Consider the following 20400-nt stretch of genomic DNA (forward strand, 5'->3'; position numbering starts at 1 on the left):
GTGTTATGAGTAAAATAAAAATCCCACATTTTATGAGTATTCAAATAAGTAAAGTGGAGTAAGAGTATCATCTACTTTTATTAAAAATAAAAATGAATACTAAAATATGAGACGGCCAAAAAAGAAAAATTGAATATTAAAAGCTGGGAGGGAAGGAGTATTACTATTAACCAACTCAACGCATTCTATAAAGTGAAAACATCACTTGATATTTCATCTTACACAACTAATGGTCTCTTCATTGTCAGCAAATGTGAACGTCTTAATGAAAAGACGGGGGGAGAATGCCCCCAAAATAACTTGGACAAAACTGAACCAACCCTGAAATAAATAATCAGACACAACAACTAACATCCCATTTAATCAAACAAGAACATACCGTACTACTGTACATATGTCAGCTGCATAATCCTCCACGGCACGCACCACCATCGCGGTTCGGAGGTTGATTCTAGTTTATTCTGACACTGCAACTTCCTGATCAACTCTCCAATAATTGGCGTCATTGAATTCCTTCTTCATACCAGCACCGCCATCATCTGACTCCTCTAGGCTATTTGGTATGATATTCCTTTTTAGCGGCCCCGCTTCTCCTACAATTCCTTCCTTCAGAGCATGCTCCATAGCCTTTTCTGTACCCTCTAACTCTACGCCAATAAACTCAACATCCTCTTCAAACAAACAAGGCGCAACAACACTCCTCTGACTAGAATCGGGCATATCTGAGTCGTTGCAGGAATCAGCAGAACTGGATGTCCCATTTGGTAGGGAGCCTCCACTTGAAGTGGTACTAAACGAAGCATTACTCGCCTCTACAGAATGCACATTGTTGTCTGCCATGCCTCCTTCGTCTTCAAAGGGGTTCAGGCTAGACCCACCAACTTGAAGATCTGAAACTTCACCCCATGCTACCCATTCAGGCATTGGCCTGTCTTCAAATGGATCGTCATTTTCTGGTGCCTCAAAATTAAAGAAACCCAGGTCGTTGGAGGCACCAGTTTTCTCATTCACTGAGTCACCAACACTGGAGTTGTTCGCAATGAACTCATCAACAAAAGGATTTGTGGCAGCAGATGAGCCATTGCTAGAAGTTTTACTTGCGGATAATTCCTCAATCTCTCCAACCACTACCTCATCATCAGCGCTGCTGTCACCACCATTTGATGTACCATTCAACTTAAGATTGTCTAGCGCATCAGAAGATGAGGTGCCGGTAGCTTCATTACCACCAGATCTGTCATCTTGGAACGCAAACCAGTTGGAATTTGTGAACAAACTGCTGCATAGAAACAAAAAGCAACATCACACAACAATGAGATACGCCTAGACTCTTGAAGCCATTCTAACAAAGCTCCCTGTTTTTTGCCCTCTGACATCCTGCTAGGGAAATATTAAACTACTAACCCTTACTCTGTACCAGTATCAAAGTTAAATTTGAGGACTCCCCCGTCAGAATACCAACAGACCCTAGAAGTCTCACTACTAAATTTGTACACCTAATGTTATTTAAAAAAGTGAACTAACAGAACTCACCTCCCATGGTCGTCACCCAACCTTAAGGATGAAATTACAACTTCTGCGGACTCGTCATCAAAGTAAACATCCTAGAAATTTCATCAATTTCATGAGTCAATACTCAGGCAATACCATAAGGATCAATATGGCTAAAAAATCCACCATGGTTGTTCTTCAGAGTAAAGGTATGAATTAAAACAACATTGAATTTCAACTTAAGTAAATAAAGGGCAAGGAAAATAGGAGGCCAAATTACCTCATCATCACGATCAAGAGATACATTACCCTGCACAATGAATACACACCTCAATAGATATCTTCATGCTTGGAAAAAGTTGTCATATATGCTCTATCTAAATGATTGGCACTTGGCAGTAATTAATGATGAATAACTTATACAGCTGTTTCATGTTTGGAGAAAGATTTTTTGTAGTCATGCATGGAGAAAGTCAAATACAGGTTTCTTTATACCAATTGTTTACATTACCTCAGCATCATCATTATCATATATGCTGTATCTAAATGCTTGGCTCAAGTTATTTGCCAAAGCTGCAACATCATAGTCCCTGTCATGAACATCTTCCTCGTCACTATCCCTGGTCCTGTCTTGAAGTGCAGTTGGCCGGCTGCAAAGAAGAGAGAATTATAATTCTCAGGACTACAGTCTAATAGGGCCAAGAAAACTTGCCATGCAGAGAGATAGAAGGGACTTGCAGTAACCCCAATATTAATGAACAATATATAGTGATTGAAAGATAAAATTAAATACCGCCCACACCCTCAACCACAGCTAATCTGCTAAAACCAATATCAGAGGCAGGTAAGTAAAAAGCTACTATTGTATTGTAATTATAAGCTTCCTCCGTAAAGTGCATAAATTATTTTCACGTTTAACTTTGGTAGTAATAAGATAATAAACACCAGCAACCATCACAATTTGTTCAGGGTCATTGGGAGAGAAAGGAGAGAATGCATACCCACAAGCCCACCGGTAAACATTCTCGACTATGTTACGCTCCTGTAAGATAGTAGTCTGCCACTCATTCCACTCACTGTTTTCCTGAAAAGCATATAAAATATATCATAACCTACGATAACCAAATTCAGAAACATAGCAAATAAGTTTACATACTACCTTACTAAACTAAAATCAAAGATCTTTAATAAAAAATCTGTTAACCTAAGATATAGATCTAAGAAGCAGGAACATGCCATGAATATTGGAGAAATTCTGAGCGTGTAACTAACCTGAAGATGCTTTTGAATTTCAATATTCCCCATCTGAATTAATTTATTTGATATACGTGTCAAGTGCCCAAAGTATCCTGCTCGAGGAGCAGATCTTCCAGAAGCTGGCAGAGTTGGCTGCTAAACCACAACTATAAGTCAAAACTCACAGAAGAATAGAAAGAGAGATGGTAAGCAGAAGCTCCATGGTAGTTCACATCTATTAATCATATTAAACAGAATGTAAAAGTTAGAGAAGATCATGATATCCATATAGTTGAATAAAATGCATCATATACAGATTATACTCTGTGGCTTCCTGAACCACAGTACTTGCATTTCTCAGCTTTCTAGTTCTAGAATGCAGGTGCCAACTTCAATTCTCCCTTCATAAAGGTGGAAGTAAACAGAATAATATACACGAGACAAGTATGCATGAACAACAAGAAACAATTTGGGAAAAATTACCTGATTAAGTTCACCAAGTGTCGAATTTTTCTCTGCTTGAAGAATCTTAGCTACCAGATTACAGTCCACAAGAAGATGATCAACAATGGTACTACTTTTGCTTTCCAAGCATGAATATAATATGCTCTCCACGTGATGATGTAAAGCATTATTGTAGGGGTACCTGAACCAGAAAAATAGGATCATTGGAGAAGGGATAAGGCAGTATACCTTCCAATGTAGAGACACTAAGCTCCATTAAGGCATTAATTAAGGCCGTACTTTGCTGCTAAACATAATATAACTAAAAAGGATAAGCTAAGTAGTGGAACATCAAAACTCTTACTCAAAAAAGAGATCAAGGACTCTGTGAATTGTCCCAGAGCTGACCAATTCCTGCTCTGCCACTTCATTGCCAGTTTTTAGCAGCACAGCAAGGAATTCCACAACCTGAAATCAGGTACCACAGTAACACTAAAGTTGAGGACAGAAGCAGAGTTACACCAATAGCAAAGTATATGACTTTTTCCTACATTTCCAAATGAATTGTGCACATTATATCTTAGGGGTATTATATTAATGTTAAAAAGAATTAGAAAACTAGAGTCCGGACATCAAGATAATATTGAGTTCTTGTACAATAGCAGTAATATTGGTTTGTTACCCCCACACCACAATAATATTACGTTGGCTCCTATACTTAAAACTAATTAGTGCACTTAAAAGTAGAATTAGAATCACACAACTTTTGAATTATCCTTATCTAGTGTGGTTAAAATGCAGGCTAGGGAAGAGGAGCTAACGTGAATGTCACAATAGCATGTTAACTAACCTTTAATCGATGCTTTCCAAGAGGAGGCCTCAATTCACCATATGTCACCGGTAAAACCTTCTCATCGGATGAAACATTCAAAAGCACCAGGAGCTCTCCTGAACACAAAAGACATCCCGGCTTATAAATGCAGTTTTAGGAAATCAGAAACCATGGTGACATATAGACAACAACAGAAGAAGCTAAAAACAGTGGCTTCAGAAAAATCTAGTTGTTCAAGAGTGCAAGAGGCAACTACAAATGAGCTATATTCAGGTCCTTTTCCCCTCAAGCACAATATTATACCAAAGGTATTTTATGATTTTATCAACAATTTGCAGCTAGATACCTAGTTTTGGAAGCATAGCACCAACTGTATCAGGATTGACATGCACTGGTGGTTCATACACATGTTGACTTCTGAAGGAGTAAAATACTGGTGAAGGCATTGATCTTTTTGGATCCAATAGTGAAATACAAACAGACAGAGAGTTGACAAGGGCAGATTTTGAATGGGAGTCTTCGAGTGCATGACCAAATATTCTACCCACGAAGCTGCACATTAGGGAAAGTTGGTGAGATTATACATATTCACAGAAATGTCCATAGTTAAAACAAAATATATTAGACAGTTACGAACCCTGGACTCGATAGTTTAGTGGCCAGAGGAGATGGCACGTTCCTGGTTATAGCGCATAATGTTTCTGCTGCATTAGCATGTACTTCAGGGGGATTCTGGATGGCAAAGAAAACGGTATGTTTCAGATAGCACAAACAGGGCTGAGTCATTATTTGAAGTGAGCGCTAAGCAAACTATCCTCAAACTTACAAGCTAAACCAGCCAAATATGATATTAGTAAAGCCTAGTCCTCTTAAGTCCATATTTTCAATCTCAGAAAAAGCCATGTTAAGATCTGGAAGAATGAAAAACCTGAGTGAAATCCAAGTTACAATTTAAGAATGAAGATACAGGATAGTTTCATCGTCCCAAGATGCATGACAGCACAAGCAATGGACACCTATGAAGTTCCTCATTATATTACTTTAACAACCAATCCCTGATAAATAGCAGATTAGTATTAACAACACATAGTAGCAGTGCCATCAGCAAGTACATGCATAGAAGACCATACAAACTTAATCAAACACAATCAAGCATCGGCATTATATCGTGCTGACAACCAAAAATTGGCAATACAATTTTTTTATAGCATATTCAGATAACATTAAGTAGCAACAGCTTGAGGTGTGGAGAAGCAGAGGTAGGGCAATCCAGAACAGTCCTGGAATGTGTATATTTGTATTCGATAGTAAAAATATGCAGATAACTGCGAGAAATACAACAGTTAGCGAAATGTATGAATACACCATTCACCTAGCCATTAAAACTAGACAACTACATCAATTGTGATGATTCCTAGGAGAAAAGCCACAGGTTCTTCAAACATCCACTTACTGAGTCATTAAGTTTATCGACAATCATTTCTAACAAATTGCTGTCAGCCAACCACTGCATCACATCCAAAGAATTTGGGTAGAGATGGTCATCTCCACCTACAAGTCGCACCAAGACCTGATGAAAAACCAAATAAGAATCTAGAATCAACCAAATACAGTGGTAATAAGATAGCCCTATTGGATGTATAAGAAGCAAACAGTTCAAGACCAACCTCCATTATGGATGTGATACCAATCAAATCAACCAGCTGCCTAAATACATCTTGATGAGCCTGACGCAAGTGATATCAGAATGAATTAGAAATGCTCATATTAGAAACATTTCTTCCAATTATTAAACGAAGACATGCTTCACAAAGTATCAGACGAAACTTTTACATCTTTACCGATCAATGTATTTAGCATCCCAGCAAAACTAAAGAAATAAATAAACTCCTTAACTCCAAACATTTCTCAGCTCCACATTTTCATAAATATGTAATAGCATATTCACTTAGCCATTAAGACTCAGTCAATTAAGAATAATACACAGAGGAAGGAGTAATATGAAGATCACCTTAACATAATTCATTAGAGGAACGGTCTTCCGCAGCATTAAACATACCACAACCTGAAATGCACCATGCAGTTAACAAGTAATTTGCTATAATCAACTGGTCAAAAAATATTATACAAGAATAATCAATCAAACCTTACTAAAATACCCAGCCAACAGTGCACTATGGTAACGGTCTGGTTCCAGAAAAGAGAAGAGTAAATTCATAAGCTGCAAGACAGATAATTCAGTTAAACAATAAGGTGAGCCAAAAAATTGAAACCAGCATGCATGCACTTCTCAGTAGAACAATAGCATGATCGCACCTCTTCCTCATCCACCAAAGTCTTCAAGATGACATCAATTTCACACGTAAAAATTTCACAGGCAATGAAAGGAAACCTGCATAGTGAAAACGAGGTTAAAAAACAAATAAAATCTTCCAAAAGGACTAGTTCATTCATGGTCATTTTTGTAGTAAATTATTGGAACCGAGAAAAATCTTCAGACAATATGATTGATTTCTAACAACATTGACTTACTTAAAAGTTCGTTTGCTATCTGCATCTTCAGGAGGCTCCTCAACAATATAGTGCAGTAGCTGCTCCACCTGAGCCCTATCCCTCAAACTGAAATCAATTTACTTAACAACTTAAGAAGACAACCAAGAAATCTAAAGATCATGATTTCATGATTATTTCCACATAAAAGGAAATCTAAAATTCCTTTTATAGATTAGAAAATGCCAAAAGAAACAGTCAACCGATCATACAAATTAATAAGACGGCTATTCAATGCTTTGCATTCTTGGATTATCTCTTCTTCATCCAAAAGTTCTTCCAAAGTAAAATTTTCCTTATCCAGCACAGCCTCAACCTGAACCCAACATGAGCCAACATCAGATCAGAAATTAGCGTCAACCATGACAGAGCAACTAGAAAATTACTGATGAGTAGCCCCGCGCTAAAGAGAAGCATACGGGAGATAGGCCAATGTGCAAGCATATCTCTATATGTTAGGCTAGCCGTAACCTAGGCTGTGGATGACATTATATCAAACAATCTACCAATCAAAACAATAAGAAATATCTAAAACATATGTCATTTCCTTCCCCACTACGTTCCACAAACTAATAGTACAAGCTGCAGCTTCAAGCATGTTCTCGTGAAATCACAACCAGCAATTGCAGAGTTCAATCAGCAGCAAAATACCAGAAAATATGTAGCTCCAGTGCACAACCAGAAAATTCTATACAGGTCCCGACATAAAAGCACCAACTGCTCTTACTAAAATCGCGAAATGTAGAACAAATTTTCAGAAAAATAATAATTCCATAGCTATTCTAAGCAAAACATGACGTCAAGTTTCTCAGAACTAAATTCAAGCTCAAAACTACTAAAACACAAAATTTAGTGACTTAATCGTTGATTAACTCGATAGCGAAAAAGTATACGCAAACTAAAGAACAACTTCCCTCTTTACTTACAGGAGATGAAGCGGACATAGCAGTGAGCTTCCAGAACATGGCGTCTGCGCGGCCGTGTTGCTATGGGTGGAGACGGATGGCTAAGCAAATGATAAATAGAGCGAGCTGAGTAGATCTGTGAGCTCAAAAATCGAATCCAGGCATGAAATTTGAGGATTTAGCTCAAATTTTAAACGAGGGATGCGGGAGAAATTGGGGCAAAAGATGAGCAGTGGAGATTGAAAACCCTAATCCTTCGAAGATCGAAAGAGCCGCAAAGATCGAGCGCGGCTACAGACTTTTTATTTTTCTTTCAATTTTTTCAGTTATTTTCTTCATTTATTAATTGGGTGAAGGTATAAATTGGAAACAGAAGCCGACGAAATTGCCTGATTGCGTACACACGGATAAAATAATCAGAACAATTTTACTATCATTCATTTTTTTAAAAAAAATCTATATCTAATTTGATATTTAATAGTACTATTAGTTGTATCTAAATCAAATTTGAACGTCGAATGAGACACTGACTTGATGGCAATGGGACGAATTGTGACATCGGATCCCAATTTTTAATATGGCTGACCTGACCATATTTTATTTCATTTTCAAATTGCTATATATGTATCATGTTCAGTGTTATGATTTTTCTTTTTTTTGATAAGTCAATGTTATGCAATTTTAGTTTATTGGATCACGTATGATTAAATAATTTTTTTACTTAACATACAATGATACAAATCACAAACCACTTCCCATTAATGTATAAAATGTTTGCATTTAATCTATAAAGTATTTGTAAGATCATGATCTTGTGGTAGAATCTTATAAGGAGCACAAATTATAAGACAATTATAGGACCACATAGTATAATATATTGTGTTTATCAAATTTTTACTATGACTTAACTTATTTGATAATTATATTTATCATGTTACCCTTTGAATTGAACATAAAAATTATATTAATTTCCGGTTGGTGGTTGATTGACCATGTGCAATTCCAGAAGAAAAATAAAGGTTATGTATTATGAGGCGGATTTTAAAAGTGATGTGCAATTCCAAAAAATGGGGAAAGGTAATGTATTTAGGGCAATTACCCCAACATAAAAATTCTCCGAACGAAATCACAAGAACTTCTTCATTCTCAATAGCTCGTGTGATAGTTGGTGTAGGAAAAGAAATTTGCCGAAATCACACGAATAAGATTGCCCATCATTTAGCGAAATTTGTCACGTTAAGATTACGCATTATGCTTGTTTTCGTTCTCCCATCGAAAAGAAATAAATAATTAAGTTTGAACAAATTATAGTTAGTAAAAAATATTGTTTTAGAATTATTAGTTGATTCTCTTTTAAGTTCAATGTTTTATTAAACTCAAATAAGTTTTAAATTATCAATAGAAAAATTGTGTGGTTTTGTCCATTGTTCTCAACTACATTTCCAATAATCAATGTTTACTGTTTTAGGGGATATTAATAGTTTAAAAAGATCGTATGATTGGTTAATTTGATCATTCGAATATTAAATGTTTAGCCTAAGTATTAATCATACTATCACTATCACTAAAATTGGCTCACCCCCAATATGAAAAGAAAAATTAATAATTCATATTGTTTTCAAATATTGGGTTCATATATATGCTTCAGCTATTAATCAAATAACATTCCTACAAATTCAAAAATATTTTGCACATGCTTGCGCCTTGTGAAATTGTATGAAATATAAGGGGTAAATGGCAATTTAGTCGCGAACATAGAGAATGAGATTTTTCTTAACAATTGAAAATAAGAAGATTTTGTGATGTTTTTAATTTTAATCAATGAGTACACGTCGAAATTAATTATCATTGTTTTCTCAAACTTAAACAACTAGCTCGTCTTTCTTAAATTATTTATAATGTATTAGAGCTATGAAATATAGCTCCTTTTTCACCTAAATAATTGGGCTCAAAGTTATCGACTTGCACCCATGTACAAGACGGCACTGCCTAAAAAATTTAGCCCATCGTTAAGGATTCATGACTTCACCATTATCACTAGGCCAACATACACATATTCCCTCCGTCCACAATTTAATGTCCTACTTACCTTTAAAAATATGTTCACAATTTAATGTCATATTCTGCTTTTTGTACCAGTTTACTTTTCTTCTTTTCCTATATTTACTACCATTTGCCACTAATGGACCCACCTTAAAACACTTTTATCATTTTTATACTTTATATTTACTACACTTTAAAACTAGCAGACTCACTCACAACACCTTTATCACTTTAGGCCCAGTTTGATAGGGTTGGATACGTTAGTTTGTTAATTAATCTGACATGTACTTGGTGTTTGATAGAATTGGAAAATAACCAAAGTGGCCCGTATCAGCCCAACGGCCCGCATTAATTATGTTGTTTCGCCTCGTTTAATTAACCGGCGTTGGGTGCCGGTTTACATTAATCAAGGAGGGCACAACTTCATTTAAAAATTCAAATTTCATATTTGCCCTCTGAAAATCGATTTTAAAAATTTGGGAACATCAAATCTGCCATTTTCATCTTCTTTGTCGTGAAGAAGGCTCCGTAGAACTGGTTATAAAATCCCAATGTATCATCTTTATTTCAGAGTACTCACTCAAATATACATTAGCATATGCATATCTAACTGATTAGAGAAAAAAAATCAAGATTTATTACGTACAAATGAAGCTACGGATGTAAAAAAACTGATATGTAAACATAATATAGACAAAAACAATGGCACCTTCATAACAAATCAATGGCACCTTCATAACAATGGCATTCAGTTCAAATGAAAAAAAATATTCGAACAGAAAAAAATGAAATCGCAAATTGCTTACACAAAGCCAAAAAATGATTAGACAAAATAAGAAAATAATGCTTATGCCCAACAAAAAACAACAGTTCATATAATCACAACATTGTATGTAGATTCGAATCAACACTCTTCAACCCAAAACACTTCTGAAAATATAGATATTGTGTTACCTTGTTGAGTAGGATCCATGGTGTGAAAATGTCGACATAAAATTTTGGCTCCTGCGAACTGTAATTCCAAATGAGATACTACAACAATCCATTCTTGGCTTCAAGGATTAATAATGGCGGAATTCAGATTCTCAGAAGCTGTTGACGGAAATCAGAAGCGAGGGGTAGGCTTGGTATTTGCTGTATGTTGTAAGGACAAGCTTGTAATTTCAATTATGAATCCAGTGAATACACTGTGCTATCGAACACTTGAAAATAATAATCTTACATTTAAACAATCCTATCAAATATAATAAAAGACTATTAGTCATGCCCTAGCAACAATGGGCCTTCTAGTATACAACAACCAAGCCCAAACCAACCAATGTTATCAAACTAGGCCTTAGTCAACTATCTTTATCACTTTAGTCAACTGTTCTTATATTTCATCCACATCATCTTTTTCAGTTTTCTTAGTCTCCGTGTCCACATCAAAGTGGGGCATTAAATCGTGAACGGAGGGAGTATAATTATTGCTTTCTACTTTCCTACTATGATTTCCTTTTTTCATTTCTATTAATTAAATTCATCATCCATGTTTAAAAGGATAGCAGTTTGTGTGGCAAATTTGTCTTAACTCACTAATTACATTTGTCATTTACAATTATTATCAACGTATAAATATAAACACGATACACTAATAAACTCAATAGTTAACACTAAAGTGAATTAGTTCATACGTTCAATTATTACTGAAGCTACGTACACAAGAAAAAGGTACAACACCTGAGAATGCAGTATTACGTAGTCATATAGATATAGTTATGATTACAAAAAAAATAAAAAATCAGTATAAATATTTTCCAAGATATTTGTGTGTGTATATATAATATATTAAAACAAAAATGATGCATAGATACACGATGATGGTTGCAGGCAGCAGTCCATGCAAGATATACGTGAAAAGCGCGGGTCACGTGCGATCCCAATCAAATAATTTAATTTCCAGATATGTCCTCGCATAGTCCGAAAAATGTCGATCTAATCACGTGGGATGGGATTATTAATGTTTTGAATTTGGAAAAGCCACCCACCCAATTATTTGCCTTTTCCGTTAATGCTGTGTCTTCGCCACTAATTCTAATTACACATTAGTTTAAGCGGGGTGGAACGATTAGAACCTTAATTGGGTTTGAATAATGAAATTGAAAGGTAAAGGTGAAAATTCATAATTTAAGGCACAAAGTGGACTAGTGAGAAGTGCAGGGGAAAGTAAATCAAAAGCGGCAAGACAGCTGTCATTTGGTTTATATTTAATGAGAGTGGTTACTTATTTCCAATATTATTAAATTTTTAATTCGCATGCTCTCTTTAATTTCGTGTTTGTGTGCATCTGATGAGGAGGATGGCGCGTGCCATATATAGACATGCGAATTTTACATTGTTTTTACTGTCCAATTAAAATGTTGTTTTATTGTATTTAATTAAATTATAGGGTTATGGCCAAAAAATACACAAACTTTGAAAAAAGTAGCAATTTTCACCTGAATTTTCAATTAAACTAAAAAAATACATGAATTTATGTTTTTTATTGCAATCTTCACCTAAGTTTGATTTTCAACGAAATTAGAGCTTAATTGTCAGTTGAAAATAAGTTAAATATATAAACTTTTGCCTTATTAAACTTTCGAGCTTCTAAATATTCATCATCATTAGAAGTTATAGCAACATCAGGTGAATTTTCGATTATCAATTAAACTTTAATTTCATTGAAAATGAAACTCAAGTGAAAATTGCAACAAAAAACATAAATTCATGTATTTTTTGGTTTAACTGAAAGTTCGTGTGAAAATTGCAATTTTTTTAAAGTTCGTGTATTTTTTTTGTCATAATCCCTTAAATTATTGGTGTTTTTTTAAGAAATGCTTTAATATATGGATCGATAGCTGATACATATTTTTTTTAGGGAAAATCGAAATTTACATTAATAAAAAATAACAATCTATTGGAGCCAGAGAGCCAACGAGAGCAAATGCGGCTAACTCATGTGCCGCTTTATTAATTAGCCTGTCTTCTAGCATGACAAAAATTAATAACAATATGTCGACGCGCGTGCTCAAAAGCATCCCATAAATCATTAGAAAGGGAATCCGAGCCTCTATTCGTGTCATGAAGGACATGAATGGTTAAAAGGGCATCAGAAAAAACAAGTAAACAGGACCAAGTTCGTGTTCCAATTTTGAAAATTATAATAAGAATGCACAAATTCTATGATTAGCCATTTTATTACCAAATTCAAATTATGCATAAATTAAAATTGACATGATATCCCAACTCCCAAGTTACAAAAGTTAAATGAATTATCAATGACAGTTAAAAAATTAAATTAAGATAACAAAATTATATATGGTTTTTATTTGAAACATTTAATCGAATAGGTGGTGAGCGCCTAGCAACTTCATACTCAATTCCATAAAAGTTTAAACTTTTAGCCATATTCTTTTTCACGGCGGAGGTAAATTGTTGCTCCGTGTCCCTTTAGGGTATGTTTTCTTTGATTATAAGATTGTCATGAAAAAAGAAGGGAAAAAATATGGAAAAATATCTATCACACTTTAGTATCTCCACTCTTTTTATCTCATGTTCTATTTGGTGGAAAATAAAACTTCATTGATCTCATACCATGTTTATTACATACACTTTTTCTTTTTATTAGAAATAAGTGAATATATTGCTAATTGACTATCATACCATGTTAAAATTGAGTGACTTACGTATCTTCATTGAATAATGAAGAATCAAAGCCCACGTAGTTCTCTTACCTTAACTTACTTAATCGTAGTCCTCCTCGACCTCGGATCGTTCGAACTCGATGAATTCATCGTTTGTGTTCACCGCCCAAACCGGCGGTTCGCCTCGCCGTCCGTGCCCCAATAGCCCTGCCGGTCAAGGCTAGCCCTGCACCCCTAGGCCTGCCGCCTGCTGACCCTCGGTTGCCGCGCCGGAATCGGCGATTTAGGGTTTAACATCGGGCCAAGGGTCGAAGCCCTTAACGTTTGGCGGTTCGGCCCGGACCGTTGACCACGGGACCGATTCAGGGTCGAACCGCCGGTTCCGGTTGGCCCTTGGCAGCCCTTACCTTTAGAGGTTCAATCCTAACCGTTGTGATGATATTAGAATGAATTATCACTGACCCTATTTTGACATAGTCGTCAAATAACATCTTGGTTGACCCGAATGAACCCCGTGCGTGGGCATAACTTTATATGGAGATTGTATGGCCGTTTCCATTGGACCCAATAACTTTAGTTGTTTCGAATTTGTAAGTCTTTCCCTCCCACCTCAGATTTTGATTTTGATTGGAGATTTTGAAAAATGAGCAGTGCTGTGGTGCCGATGGAGGGACGGGTTTTGATTATATTTTAACTTTTATGAATAAAAGTGAGTTTTTCAATTGATTTTTTAATCTTTTTTCTTTCCTATCTGCCTTTATATTTTGTAGGTGTAGAAACAGATAATAATGTTTGAAATGAAGACTCACACATCTAATCTTTCTCTCTCTAAATTGAGCAAATGCAATTCAAAACTCAACAAAGATGACAGCAGAATGTACATTCCAGCATCAATTAAATGTGAAATAAATTAACACAAGCCATCTCGATTGGCGCCATCCCTCAAAATCCTTGGGAGCAGCACTCATCCATTGATGTCGACCGTTTCTTGGGCAATCAAACTTGATTCACACAAAGGACCAATTCACAAATGACAAGGCGAGGCAGTGCACGTCGCTCGCGTTCGCGCTGTCCTCCGCAAACACCTTCCACACAACGGCCTGCTCGTACGAGATGTGGCGCCCCATTGTCGACATACAGATACCACCGGGCAAGTGAGCAAATCCCTGCGAATATCAAGCCACTTTTCAGCTGCATGCATCCGGTATACAATGATTACCAACGCACACCAACTCAACTCACCTGTTGCATGATCTTGGCCAACTCCGAGAACAACGCCTTGCGCCCACAATCGTCGAATATCTTGTCTAGAGTAACATCTTGCAGAGTGACTAGAGTCGTCTCCAGCATATCCAGCCCCGCCTGGTTCGCAAACGTGAACACTGGCACCGCCTGACAATCACAAAACAGCACCGGTTATGGACACTTCACCACGGGCATAACAGGAATGTTTAACGAGTACCTTCAGCGAGCAGCATAAGATGGAGTCTTGGTGATGCCACAGCGATTTCAACAAGGCTTCACTACTCGAAGATTCAGCTGCAAGCAGCTCTGCCCCAGTATGCAGGCTGCAACAAAAGAGGAGAATGTTAGGAATGTTTCCTTTTGATTTCTGCACACGTGTGCGTGACCACGAAACTACAATCAGTAGTACCTATAACTTTGACAGATCCAATGTGCAAGGGTCACAGCTTCCGGTGAGGCTGGAGATAGCTTTGAACCTATCGAAGGGCTTATTCCCGAGGGAGAGATAGCCATAGCAACCCTCTGCACAGAGGAAATCACACTACGAACATACTGGCGTGCCATTGAAGCAATATTGTCCTGCAAATTGCTCTCAAATGGGAACTGGAACGCGATAGTCAGAATAGATCGAGCACTGTAAGCTCCTCCAGCAACTTTTCCGTTGTTGCTCGCAGCAGGGCCAACTTCCAGACTTGACGTCAAATCTAGCGTCTTGTGTAAGGCTAACGATTCTTGCAAGTCACCCTGCCAGATTGAGAGGATATTATGAAACTCAATCAACTAATACATAAATAGCAAGTATCGCAAATAGGGAGTTGATTTAGGAACTCAACTGGTTTTGGATCGAGTGGGATTATCCGAAAGCCAGAAGGCAGCAATTGCGCGTCATCCGGAAACATCTCATCAATTGGTGCAAAGACAAGCTCCGAGCATGCTCCAACAGCGCTCTCATCTATTCCACTACACATCTGCAGATAAGAATCGATTCCCAAAACGTTAGCCACGAAGAGATCGAAATGCCTCTTAAAAATCATCAATTTACAAAAATAAAAAAAACACCTGCAGAAGATGAATATCTCTGGACATAAAAGCATCTTCATGACTGAGTAAATGTCCTTCCAGTCGAATGACTTCAAGCATCTGCAATGCAAATTCCATTATTGGTTGCTCCATATGTACAAGAGCTTCGATTTTCTATGGAGTTATGGCACACAAGTTTATCATAGGATAACATAAACCTCTTCATGTTCAATAGTATGGCCTAGCGGCATGATGATTTGGCTTCCGGTAAATTTAGTGGGCCTCATCCCGGGATACACGTAAGTGCTTTTCAATGATGCAGCAGCATAGGCATCAATGTTGAAGTCCGCCCACTCTGATCGATGCTCCCTTAGGAAGCAAACCAGCACTGCCGGAGGGACATTCTGGGACGTAAAAACACAGAATCCAGGCATAGGTTAGTAAAACGAGTAAATAACACAACCATATTAATTGTTATAAAAGCTCTCATGTTCGACAATTGTCGAATAATTAGCACCTGAAGTAGCATAGATGCTTTTGCACAGAGAACTCCTCCGAGCATGGGAAGAGACCCACTATTTAGGTTTTTCGCAGAACTGATGGCAATCACCACATCTTCAGCACCATCACAATTCAATATCGACCACCCATCATCGTTGAACCCATTAACTGCATCATTAAAGCCTCTGCAGAGGATAAACATTTAGATTGCTAATCATTCCCATATTCTTACTTCAATGCTGCAAGTGTAAGATTGGCAATCCTTATATGCAACATTTATGAGTGAGAAATATTAAAAGTGGATTACCTGCTTAACCTCTGGCTAAAAGTGCGTAAAACAGCCGGTTGTCTACCAAGACCATATACAACCTCGCCACTCGTCTCCTGAGCTATCTGCCGAATATATTTTATCGCCTGTCAAAATAACAGTGCTTAGTCATAAAAGAACTATGCACGTCAGCACATGTTTCTGTCAAATCCTTGACCGCATTTGGAATATGAAATAAGTAGATATTGTACTCACAGCAATAGTGGTTTTCTGTGCAAGAACTTTTGAAGATTCATAGAGTGGGCGAAGGACCTCTGGCACAATCCAAGCCTGGACGATGGGACAAAAATGTCATTCGAGAATAAGCCATCTAAGAAAAGTACGGCTTGCAAAGCTCAAACAAGAAAAAAGGTTATGACCTCGAGACTAAGGTGATCTACAATGTGGATAATGGAGCCTCCACCATCACACGGCCTGATCAAATATCCAGATGGAAACATTTCAGCTCTCACAAACTGTGAAGCTGCAGCTGCGTTTGGGCCAGACCCAGTACCAGAGAGCGACCTCTCACATACCTTCGTTGATCAACAGAAGGAGGTCGGTGTGAATATCAAAAATATGAAAACGCAACCTAGCTAGTAGCTGCTAAATCTGTCCCCAAGCAAATCATGCAAAAACTTCTAATTCAGAAAAACACATACCACAAGGCTGCCGTTTTCCAATGTGGTTGTGTATCTCAGAGTCCAAAAATCACGGGCAGGAGCCAGAGTAGTTGGGGCATATGTCTGAAAGCAATTATCCATCATTTATTTTCCAAAAGCAAGGAACAAATTTGATGTGAATTTTATCACTACATTAACCTGTGTATATAGCAGCTCGATGGTTCCTCCATTTCCTGCAGGGAACATAGTGAAAACTTCAAGGCTCCGACAGTCACGGAACCAAGTAGGACGATCTTTAAGGATCTCTGCAATCTGTAAAAGTCGACAGTTCTTTAGACAGAGCCCTAACAGATTTTTGGTGCCTAGACTCAGGGAGGGAAAATAGAACTAGATATATTTATTACCTTTATAGGTTCTAAACTCACAAGACCGCAGGCTCGTGCTGCCACTCCACTACAACTTTGTGAAATGGCAAAGATCCCAACTGAACCCGGACCAGGCTGGCAATAAAAACCAAATGTGCTTCAGCTAGGGGTCGTAAGAATAGGATCATGTATGAAATTCGAAAAAGGAACATAATGAACTGCTGAATTCGATTTATAAGATGACACCAACCTTCATCCCAGGCATCTGGACCCAATCAACAGCAGTTCCAGTAGCCTTTGAAAGGAACTCTGTCAATGTCTCCTCTGCAATCGAGAGGAGTCTGTCAAAGGCAACGAAGATGAAAGAAAAGCATTAGCTTAAACATGGATCTTTCCACCACTCAGTAGAGGAGCTGTTGGGGCACAACGACTGAAAAGAAACAAGATCATGAAATTACCCAGCAGGGTTACTAGCATCCCTGAGAGAATGCTGAGGAGTCGTGACAGCTGACTCACAACTCGCATCAGTGGTGGGAGCAGGCGTCTGCAGAAATTTTCAGAATTTATAAAGGTGATAGAATAGCAACAGAAAAAGATTCAGAATCCATAAAACTTCATTTCCTATGTCTAGCATCTCAAGTGAGCTATAATAACCAATTTCTCAAAAGCATTAATACACATTTAGTGCAGATAGAGCACTATAAGATGCACAATACAGCATTAAACACATCTTCTACCCAAACAATTGTAATGTAGAAACAGCAGTGAAGAGGAAAATAATAAAGCAAAAGCAGAGAAGACGACATACTAAGTGTTGCCGCATGTATCCATTCTCGCATACCAGCTGCGACACCTGCTTCTGAAGGCGATCATTTTCCTCCATCAGCAGCTTATTCATTGCAGTCAATTTTCTGTTCACGCTCTGAAGTCTAGTAGATTCCTTCCGCTGCTTCTCTCGACACCTACATTCGTTCACAAACACTTACCTCTCGCGCCACAACAAGTCAATACATTCCAACATTGCACCGTTTATAATTACAATTCACCACACAATAAGACCTGAACCTCAACAGCTTCCTAGATTTCTACAATCAGCCTACTCAATGACGTTCATTCACATTCACATTTAAAGTCATAACTACCAAATTCAGCCATTCTTAACAAGATACACAAGAATCAAAACCGCATAAAATAAAACACCTAAAAAATGTCCCAAAAAAAAATGAATATTAACCAAGACCAGTATACCTCCGATTTTGAAACCAGACTTTGATTTGCTTGGGTTCAATGTTTGAAAGAATAGGGCATTCCCGAATGAGCTGCTGGCGGCGTAGAGAGCTGGGCTTGGGACACTCGGCATACACCCTCTCCAACGCCTCCACCTGCTCCGCCGTGTAACGGACATACTTTCCGGCATCAAGATGCTTGCTAATGCTCCCACTGCTATCCTCCTGGTGATGATGCGCCACCATAGCCATTTTTGTAAAACTTGAAGATACTCCAAAGCTAGTATCTTGAATAAACTGAGCAGCTCTTGACAAAGATTCTCTGAAGCAGGGGAGAATTCTTGGATATTATTTAATAGTAATAAGAACTTTCCTGGTTATCTTGATTGAGGCAGAAATACTGTTAGCCACTTCTAGAGCTCACCTCACAAGAGAAAAAAGGTAAACAGCCAAAAATTGCTCAACGAAATCTAAGTAGCCTTGCGTGTATGAATCATATGCATAGTGACAAAATTAATCTGTTCTCTTCTCCTTTTTCACACAAGAAACCACCTTCGTATACGACTTGGGCGCAAAAAGCAGTTACAAATTACTATAATTGCTCACCACTAAAAGGCCCCGAATTTTCACCAAATGAAAGGTGAAACCACCAACTTCTGGCACGCAGAAACCCTGATTTCTTACAGAAAGCAACAAAATATATCCCTCCTTTTGCACTGCCTACTCACAGAATCCTCCACAATTTTTCCTTGCTTCAGAATAAGTAAGTCCCAAAACTGAAGAAGCAGCCGATGCTCAACCGAATAAATTTTCTCCTGAAATACCGAAAAAGAAATGATTTTTTTCCACAAGGGTCTCTAAATATCACACCATATCCAAAGGAATCTCTCTCTCTCCCTTTTCCAAGAAGAAGAAGAGAGGCAGGCGATTTTTGAAAGCGTTAAAAGATCTGCAGGAGTGAAAACTAAAAAGGGGGGATGAAACTGTAGACATGTCAAAAGGGCTCAAAGAGATACATGAAGAAACAAAAATGCCACACTAAACACAACATCTTCCTTTTTCCTTTCTTTCTTTTGGTATACAAACGCACAAGCACAACAAGAAACGGTTGGAGGAGGGATTGCAAATTAGAGGAGATAAAAAATTTGGAAGAGAGGAAAAGGAAGAGAAACAGTGCGATCAGGTAGTAGTAGTAGTATGTTTGCACAGCTACGAGGGTGTGGTGCGTGTGGCTATGAAAAGAGAGAGAGAGAGAGAGAGAATGGAAAGGAATGGTTATAGCTCGGAAATCGGAAATGGGGCAGAAGTGTGTTTAAATTTATATGGTGATGATGGTGGCTACTGCAGAGTTTGCACACTGCTGCAGTGCCCCCCCCCCCCCCCCTGCGTCTGCCTGCTGCCTGCACCTGCACCTCTCCAATTCTTTTCCCTCTATTAATTCACTTTTTTATTTTTTAATTAGTATTTCTGTTTCTAAGCGTAGGCGTAGGCCACCAAATGAAATGAAATTCTATACTGTACGAGTACTATTGCTTAATTAAAGAAAATGAAAAGGAAAACTGAATTATAAATAAAAGATTGAAATGACGTGTTAGGACGACCCACAGAAACGAACGAGACGAGATTTTCCTCCGATTGTCTGCCTTAAATGCTTTTGTCAAATCACACCTCACCAAATCTTCTGCCACCGGCTAACCCCCTTCCACATTATCCCACATCTTAAATTAATCAAAAACTTCATTTGAAAATACGCGTATACTGTCAAATCGTTGAGCGATAGTTGTCAAATCGATCAAATATATAAAACTTTCACATTCAATCAAATAAATTAAAATAGATTCTTCACTTAATTTGGACATAAAATATTTAAATATATAAAGTATGTCATTTTTAACATTTTTTTTATCACAAAAAATGAAATTTTATTAGAGTACATCAACGGTACCA

The 20400-nt window shown here is 37.5% G+C and overlaps 3 protein-coding genes across 9 annotated transcripts in view; 1 reads left to right on the forward strand and 2 right to left on the reverse strand.

The window, feature by feature from the left end:
• LOC131000554 (uncharacterized) overlaps positions 1–20400 on the forward strand; it is a 407676-nt gene that overhangs the window by 74454 nt on the left and 312822 nt on the right. The window lies entirely within an intron of this gene.
• On the reverse strand, positions 161–7824 carry LOC131000530 (uncharacterized). 5 transcript variants are annotated; one of them, XM_057926494.1, is made up of 19 exons: positions 7480–7824; positions 6766–6869; positions 6536–6622; positions 6320–6395; positions 6150–6224; positions 6015–6068; positions 5671–5730; positions 5457–5573; positions 4641–4735; positions 4350–4555; positions 4022–4119; positions 3536–3639; positions 3211–3373; positions 2764–2880; positions 2493–2575; positions 2003–2141; positions 1772–1801; positions 1534–1604; positions 161–1276 (listed from the first exon to the last, which is right to left on the reverse strand). In XM_057926494.1, the coding sequence occupies exons 1-19, from the start codon at positions 7516–7518 to the stop codon at positions 457–459; spliced, it is 2538 nt and encodes an 845-aa protein (XP_057782477.1). In that variant the 5' UTR covers positions 7519–7824; the 3' UTR covers positions 161–456. The 5 variants fall into 5 exon arrangements, with proteins under 5 accessions (XP_057782477.1, XP_057782476.1, XP_057782475.1 ...); XM_057926493.1 differs by having other exon boundaries at positions 161–1279; XM_057926492.1 differs by having other exon boundaries at positions 2764–2883.
• Positions 13972–19952, reverse strand: LOC131000531 (homeobox-leucine zipper protein REVOLUTA-like). 3 transcript variants are annotated; one of them, XM_057926496.1, is made up of 19 exons: positions 18878–19952; positions 18476–18775; positions 18036–18189; positions 17686–17771; positions 17478–17568; positions 17267–17362; positions 17061–17174; positions 16902–16985; positions 16620–16775; positions 16456–16530; positions 16240–16346; positions 15949–16117; positions 15650–15835; positions 15471–15551; positions 15245–15379; positions 14821–15155; positions 14629–14734; positions 14409–14558; positions 13972–14332 (listed from the first exon to the last, which is right to left on the reverse strand). In XM_057926496.1, the coding sequence occupies exons 2-19, from the start codon at positions 18703–18705 to the stop codon at positions 14174–14176; spliced, it is 2514 nt and encodes an 837-aa protein (XP_057782479.1). In that variant the 5' UTR covers positions 18706–18775; positions 18878–19952; the 3' UTR covers positions 13972–14173. The 3 variants fall into 3 exon arrangements, with proteins under 3 accessions (XP_057782479.1, XP_057782480.1, XP_057782481.1); XM_057926497.1 differs by having other exon boundaries at positions 19060–19858; XM_057926498.1 differs by having other exon boundaries at positions 18476–18793; positions 18878–19799.

This window comes from Salvia miltiorrhiza, chromosome 8 (genome assembly GCF_028751815.1).
Source record: "Salvia miltiorrhiza cultivar Shanhuang (shh) chromosome 8, IMPLAD_Smil_shh, whole genome shotgun sequence".
NCBI lineage: Eukaryota > Viridiplantae > Streptophyta > Magnoliopsida > Lamiales > Lamiaceae > Salvia > Salvia miltiorrhiza.

Bases quoted from the DNA above. Each gene is read 5' to 3' on its own strand.
- LOC131000530 (XM_057926491.1), bottom strand. From the start codon at position 7,518: ATGTTCTGGAAGCTCACTGCTATGTCCGCTTCATCTCCT. The intron at 6,396-6,535 runs GTAAGTCAATGT...TTCACTATGCAG, and splicing joins GATAGCAAACGAACTTTTAA to GTTTCCTTTCATTGCCTGTG. The intron at 2,884-3,210 runs GTAATTTTTCCC...GTTGTGGTTTAG, and splicing joins CACTTGGTGAACTTAATCAG to CAGCCAACTCTGCCAGCTTC.
- LOC131000531 (XM_057926496.1), bottom strand. From the start codon at position 18,705: ATGGCTATGGTGGCGCATCATCACCAGGAGGATAGCAGTGGGAGCATT. The intron at 17,772-18,035 runs GTATGTCGTCTT...AAATTTCTGCAG, and splicing joins GATACATGCGGCAACACTTA to ACGCCTGCTCCCACCACTGA. The intron at 14,735-14,820 runs GTACTACTGATT...CTTTTGTTGCAG, and splicing joins TGGATCTGTCAAAGTTATAG to CCTGCATACTGGGGCAGAGC.